Consider the following 7832-nt stretch of genomic DNA (forward strand, 5'->3'; position numbering starts at 1 on the left):
AATTATTCTTCATACAGTAAGTTTTTCAATGCTAACTTATCATACATGTGTCAGTAAAAGTGCCGGGCACCGTTCCTGGCATCATGCTACTTTCGGAATATTATAAATAATTAAATATATGGACATTTATAATTGAATGAACCCAAGGAATCCTCAGAATGGCCAAAGGGAAAAAATAAATGATCTGATTGAATGAATATTAAAAGATTCCACCTAAAACATTACAGGCATTATGGTTGGCTGAAGCATTCACTGTGCCAACTTCTGTATTCAAGGCAACTCAACTAGCCACAGGCAAAATATATCTCAAAACTGCATGCATGCATCATAATTATCAATGAGTAAATATACAGACAGTTGGTATTGAATGAACCCAAGGAATCCTCAGAACGGCCCAAGGGGAAAATAAATGATATGCTTAAATGAATATTAAAAGAATCCACCTAAAATAATATAGACATCGTGGTTGGCTGAAGCATTTCATGTGCCAACCTCTCTCTTGAAGCAGGGATTAAGGTAACTCAACTGGCCACACACAGGCAAGGGCATAGAATTTTGTTAATGTTGGCCTTGGACTCAATCCCTAACCAAAATAAAATTCCAGCCTAAAGATATATAGTAAATAACTGCAATTGACCAATTATTTGGAAATCTAGTTCAGATCATCTGCACAATGTGTTATTGACCTGTCTCTGTAGGCCCTAGTGGCTAGCAACTTTGTGGGTCCTAAGGATTCTTTTGCTCTCTGGCACCAATCCTTCATTGCCTGCTAGCATCAGGTATTTGTCCCTTCTGGTAAAATTTGTACACTGGAATCCAAGGGCATCTGCTAGCTTTTTCTGTATGTAATTGGCCACTTCAAAACTGGATTTGCCACCAGAACATGTGAGCTCTTTGGGGAGCTTTTCCAGGAATTCAATGTCATAACAAGGGCTTGGATTCATGAGGTAGAATATAGGATCAAAGCACTTGAATCCCCTAGCTGTTGTGCCATAGAACATGCTGACTGTGGCATTCATGGTTACTGGAACAATGTCATCTGCCAGTTCTGCAAACAGGCAACTGAAACGCAGCAGATAAGGTTCCCTGCATGTAGTCCCCTCTGGGCAAACAACCAGGTCCCCTTCATTCAGAAGAGTTTGCATCGTTTGGCCATCATAGTTTCTGTTTCTTGTTAAGCGTACGGTCTTAATTGGTGCCAGAATTTCAGACATTCTACTGAGGCTGTAGGTTACTGCTGTCACAGGGCGCCCAAGTGCTGATGAGAGGAACAGGGGATCCAGCAGGGTTCTATGCGAGCAGACGTACAGTACTCCTTTGTTATTCTCTTGCCGTACAGGAGGAGCACCTTTCACTCTCATTCTTACACCCAGAAGGGCTGTCAATGGCAGTGCAATACTATAAGGAAGGCACAGGCCTGCCAACATTCTTGCCATGGCCAACAAAATACCAATTGGGAACCAAAGAAAAATGACCAGGGAATTCATGGGTGTTGGCCGAGAAACCAAACGACCATCGTGGAAAATCATGGGCTTCAAGTATTGTTCCCTTGGGACTGGATCCACCTTCTTATTTGAGGGTCCAATATATGCTTCCTGTATCAAGCATTGACAGGATCCAAATACTCAGAACAGAATTTGAAACAGCAAGTACTCACTGCTTAAGATCAACATATAACATGTGCTCCCCTACCTAATTATATATACCCATCTGACACCCCAAAGAAAACATAGACAATTTACCGAATTATCACCAACACCAATTAAAACCATAGACAATTTACCAAATTTAAAAGAGTCATAAGAAAAACAAGTAATTTATCTATTTTGAAACACTCATAACATCACACCTAAGATTCAAACTCAAAACTAACATCAACACAGACTTGGAAATACAATTCAAGAATGCTTGAAGAATGCCTGAAAATACAATAGAAAGTAATTTAACTGGTTAAACTGTAATCACAAAGACTGAACAGAACTTCAGGAAAAAGTAAGACAGTGAAGTTATTCAGCGTCTTATGAAAGCTGACATCCTATAAAGCTGGACAATAATGACATGGCAAAACCCTGCCAAATACCCTACAGAACATCGAAGAAAGACACTTCTAGTTGACAGAAAACAAGTAAAATTATCAGAGCGACAATTCCGTGAGAAATAACATGGAGACACATCTGCCAAATAAATTACAGAGCAACAAAGAAAAGACACTCCAAGTTCACAGAAAGCAACTCTCAGGAAAACACCTCTGGCCCTGGGAGAAATGATGAGATGGAGAATTTCCTGCAAATAAATAAATAAAGAACAGCAAACAAAAAAGGCACTCTAATAGACAGGAAATGATAATTAAAACTACAGTTCTATGACAAATTATGAGAGTAGGATCAGGGGCGGAAACAGAAATAATAATCAATTTGTATGGATATAAGAATATTTAGATTTTAGTGAATATTGGGTAAAGTACGTATGTTTTTAGTAAGTTTAACAGTCAAATCGTTATAAAAAATGGGTCCCTTGTCACACAAAAAAATCTTATACACCAATTTAATATCTAACTTAATTATGACCTTAAAATTAAATAATAAAAATAATGATATATAAAATTACTTGTATTAATAAAAAGACCAAAAAACTTAACTTTCCATCCACCAAACATTAATATTTTAAAAATCAAAACAAAAACATCATTAAAAAATAGATTAAATCTAGACCTGAACTGGTCTTCGAGGCCCCAATACTAAATAAAAAAAATCCCTACAATATTAAAAAATAAAAAACACAAACTCCATATTAAAAAAATAAATAAAAACAACTTCCCATCCCACTTAGCCGCTAAAAACTAATAATTTCCATACCAAAACAAAAGCAGCAACAACGAAATCTACGTCCACCAAACATCGGTGGGATAGAAAATGGAATATTCGAATAATACAATTTCTTGTTTAAGAAAGATCGAAAAATGTGCCAGGAATTCAATCCAGCAAACATCCAAAACAAAACAAACCTGACTAATACAAAATAATTAAGATACACCCAGCAATATTATATTATATTAAATCAAAATTTTGGAATGTTTCTCAAATTTAATGGATGTGGACTAAGCCAACTGTTTACATTCAACAGTATTCATCAAATCTGAAAACCAAATCCAACACAAAGCAATTAATATAAAACAAGCCATTACTCCAAAATCAAATCTGAAAACCAAATCCAACACAAAGCAATTAATATAAAACAAGCCATTACTCCAAATCCAAAACAAAGGTGCAAAATAAAGCAAGCATAATCCATAGTTGGAAATTTATGATCGAAGTGCATGGACCATTTAGTATGAATGGGATGGAATTATGATTGAGCCGAGAGACTTATTCTACTGCCGAATATAATCTGTGATGTGTAAAGATATTTATCTTTCATCAAAATTGAAATTTTGATCGTGTTTGCCAAAATAAAAAAATTTAAAAATCTAAAAATAAAAATAAAAACATAAAAAAAAAATAACTATACTAAACATTTAAATAATGTAGACTCGTAAAAAAAATTACAAGTAAAAAAATTGGATTGGATCCCTCTAAGCTCATGTTAGATCTTTATTTAAGATGGATCTATGCTGATATAATCTATTTCACTGTTCCATTCCTAACAATCAAAATGTTTATACCATGACAAAAATAAATTACTAAAAAAACTTTAAAAAAATGACAAATCCATCCAAAGGAAAAACAAAATCACATTGCAAGTGATATAGAGTTCTGAAAATATAAGAAAATACAATCAAGGTTCACAAGTCAAACCCATTCCCAAGTGATATACAGTACAAGAACTTCTGAAAATTTTACCTTGCACAAGGACATGAAAGGATAATCAGCAAGAACATCACCCATCCCAACATTAAAAAACAATCAAGTTGCACAAATCAAACCCATTGCCAAGTGACATACAGTACCAGAACTTTTGAAAATATTACCTTGCACAATGACATGAAAGGATAATCAGCAAGAACATCACCCACTCCAATATCAGGCTGCCTTTCACCAAAACAATCCTTAACAGCCTTCTGCCTCTTCACTCCAACCAGAACACCAGGCTTGCCCACCAACCCACTACAATAACCACCTCCAACAACCTGCAGCTCAGTCCCCAGAACACAATCCACATTCAGATACTCCATCAGGAAGGGCTCCACCATGATCCTGGGACTAGAACTCACAACACATCTCTTCCCACATGACATAAAAACTCTGTAACTCTGAGGATGCATGTCTTCCAGATAAAACTTGGGCAGAACAGCCCTGCTCACAGTTTTGGCCTCTGCAAGCCTGACCCCAACAAAGGTCACAAATATCATCACCCGGATCCCCGCTGCCTCTGACACAAAATTAAAAAGAAACCACACAAGAGGCCACACCAGAAGCAACACCAAGGCTCTAACAGGGCTGCCTGCTTCAAATGCCATCAACATAAAGTATGGAAAAGGGGAACGGGATCTCAACAGAGTCCCATCAAGATTGCAAACCAAGTTCTGATTCTCTCGGCTCTCTGAAATGCTGCATTTCGCCACAGAAGTAAAGTTCGTGGAAATCTGCAACTTTCCACGTTGGGCTCCCCCAACTCTTCGAGCCCTGAGGCGGGAAGTAATTGGCAAAAGCTGGCAAAAGTATTCAAGTAATCTCACAAACTCCATGATAATGCCCACCAGCCTTAATCTAACATTAATGAACCGAATTTTCAGCACAATACTTCAAAATTCAAACTGAAAACTCCTGCACCCAATTATTTCAAACGATTCTTGACCTTCTTCTGCAATTCAGACAAAAAATCACAATCTCTCACAGGGTTCAAGCAGTCACTTCACTAAATTATCTGAAATTCTCATAATTCGTATCGATTTCAAGTAGTACCATTTGCATATATAACCATATTGGGTACGTTCGATCGAACAACGACGCGACTGTTGTGATTTCTGTCTGTCTCCTCCCTTTGCTATTTCACGTGTCGTCCAAGAATGCTCGCCACTGGTTAACCACTCATTCATGCTTCGGCATCTACCCCACCTAACTACGTCCTTACTTGCGTGATTATCGGTTCAAAGCTTAACCATCCTCACACTCAAATTATAGTCTCAGGGGTGCAGCTCAACACATATCTAACACATCATCACTCAGCGTAAAGCGACCATCCACTCTTCCGCTACTTTTGCCACATAATAGGATGCATCGATCCCCTTTAGTTTTTTTGTTCTTTTTCTGTTTTTTGCTAGTTTTCAGTTATCACTATATGTGCATTACTGTAAAGTAAGCAGGGCATGCACATTACTGTAAAGCAATCATGAATACTTTTGTTGAGGGTGTTTTTATCCCATATAGAAGTTTGATAGGTCAATTGGGGTGTTTTTTGCAATTTGTATTTCTTTAATGAGCTAAAGTATAATAATATATGGTATATAAAGATGGTCAATTGGGGTTATTTCCGTTGGTTGGTGAGAGGAAAGAATGGAATCTTCTTTACCCAAGCTGAAGTAACATGATGGATGTTAACAGTTATATATATATATTTTATATGAAATATATAACATTATACTGAGTGATTAAAAAAATTAAGTTTTTTCTTTCTAGATTATTTAAATTCAATTTACATGATGGATGTTAACAATTTTTAAAAGGATAAACACAATAGATCGCAAAGTTAAGACAGCAATGTCCCAAGAAACGGAAGAGATGAAGGAAATGCAAGATAAAGGAAGAGAAAAAAAAGAAAGCTACAATACCAATCTCGCCAAGAAAGACGAGAAGCCAAACAATTAAGAACTAAGAAAATTATAGGACCGATAGATCAATTTGGTCTCAGTGGACGTTAACCACCACCACCACCAAATTTAAGTTTTTCGTTTCCAAATTATCCAAATTCAATTCACGCAAGTAACATGATGAATGTTACAATTTTCAAGTATATATATATTCTTCATATGAAATATATAATATTATACCTAGAGAGAAAGTGATTAGAAAAATGATCATAAACTCTCAATAACATTTTATGAGAAAGTATATATTAATGAATATAACTTAAACATATAAATAAATATAGCTTAATTATGTAACATATTAATTATATAAATGAAGTAAAACATGAGAATTTTTAAAATAAATATTAATATATCATAATTTAAATTTTAACTAGTTTAAAATTATTTTAAATAATAAAAAATTTAATAAAATTTTAATATTTAGAACTTTCCATGTTATCAATTTTTAGTAAACTGATCTGAATTACTTTTGACTTAAGATTTAGGAAACTGATCTGACTTACTTTTGATTCTGTGTAAATAGAGTAAAATATATTTCATCATATAAAAAGAAAAACAAGTATGAGGAGTTTGCAAATTTCAATATTATTTTCTAAAGTATTTAGAATATTTGTTTTTTATAAATTTAATAAAATATATGACATTCTTTAAGTAAATAGGTTGATATTTGTAACTTTTAGAATATTTGTTTTTTATAAATTTAATAAAATATATGACGTTCTTTAAGTAAATAGGTTGATATTTGTAGCTTTTAGAATATTTGTTTTTTATAAATTTAATAAAATATTGACATTCTTAAAGAAAAACAAGTATAAGGAGTTTCCAAATTTCAATATTATATGGTAAAGTATTTAGAATATTTGTTTTTTATAAATTTAATAAAATATATGACGTTCTTTAAGTAAATAGGTTGATATTTGTAGCTTTTAGAATATTTGTTTTTTATAAATTTAATAAAATATTGAGCTTCTTTAAGTAAATAGGTTGATATTTGTAGTTTATAAATATTTAATTGAAATAAATTAATATTTATGTTTTCTTTTAAGACAAAATAGTTAATTTTTTAATAAGCAGAAATACTATCTATAATTATAATAGATAATATAATTTAATATGGAAAAATACCATCTATACTTATAATTGATAATATAATTAAAATTAATAACTCAATACAAGAATGATAAACTTTTTTAAGTTTTGTTTTTTATATTAAAATTGAACAATCTAATTTTTATAAGTTTTGTTTTTTATATTAAAATTCAACAATCTAATTTTTAATAAAATGGTTATTTTTTATTATTTGAAATGTATTTTTAATATAAATGAATTTAAAACTTATAAAAAATTTGAAACATTTCAATTATGCAGATTTAATAGTTCAAGTTAAATTTACCATTCTAACCATTTTTAACTTTATTTTGAATAAAATTTACCAAAAATATATTTTAAAAAATAAAATATATAAAATATTTAAATTACACTGATTTTTTATTATTATTTATTTAGATTACACCCATCTTTTTATTATTTATTTAAATTACAATAGATTACACTAATTTTTTTTAATGATTATTTCGAATATAAATATTTGATTATATTTAAAAAAATAAATAATATAATAAATACATTATATTATATAAAATTATTATTTTCTCTAGAATAACAATATTTTTCTTAGATTCATTATCAATTTATACAATTCTCATTATCATTCTATACAGTTTTGTATGGGTTTAAGGAAAAAAAAATATATATATATATATAATGGGTTTAAGGAAAAAAAAAGAAAAAAAAATATATATATATATATATATATTTATTTATTATATAAATGATATTTTTTTCAATAAAAGCATAACAATGGCGGGATTTTATTTTTCGAATAGCGATATTAAATCGGTTAATTGTAAATTAAGGTGACTTATGAATTGTTCGATGCGACATCTGGATTATTTTGTCTTTTAATAAGCACTTAGGTATTCATGGTGATTTAAACTAGTGAATATATAAAAAACTTTTAGTTTAT

At 31.6% G+C, this 7832-nt stretch overlaps 1 protein-coding gene across 1 annotated transcript; it reads right to left on the reverse strand.

The window, feature by feature from the left end:
* Window positions 1-331: 331 nt before the first annotated feature.
* On the reverse strand, window positions 332-5059 carry LOC149249237 (glycerol-3-phosphate acyltransferase RAM2-like). The gene is made up of 2 exons (XM_089456204.1): window positions 3968-5059; window positions 332-1595 (listed from the first exon to the last, which is right to left on the reverse strand). The coding sequence occupies exons 1-2, from the start codon at window positions 4682-4684 to the stop codon at window positions 702-704; spliced, it is 1611 nt and encodes a 536-aa protein (XP_089312330.1). The 5' UTR covers window positions 4685-5059; the 3' UTR covers window positions 332-701.
* Between the last annotated feature and the right edge of the window lie 2773 nt (window positions 5060-7832).

Source organism: Pinus tabuliformis, chromosome 7 (genome assembly GCF_031772625.1).
Source record: "Pinus tabuliformis cultivar Carrire ecotype Pingquan chromosome 7, CPIR1, whole genome shotgun sequence".
NCBI classification, from domain to species: domain Eukaryota; kingdom Viridiplantae; phylum Streptophyta; class Pinopsida; order Pinales; family Pinaceae; genus Pinus; species Pinus tabuliformis.

Coding starts and splice junctions, on each gene's coding strand:
- LOC149249237 (XM_089456204.1), bottom strand. CDS start 4,684: ATGGAGTTTGTGAGATTACTTGAATACTTTTGCCAGCTTTTGCCAATT. Junction 1,596..3,967: donor CTTTCATGTCATTGTGCAAG/GTAATATTTTCA, acceptor TGCTTGATACAG/GAAGCATATATTGGACCCTC.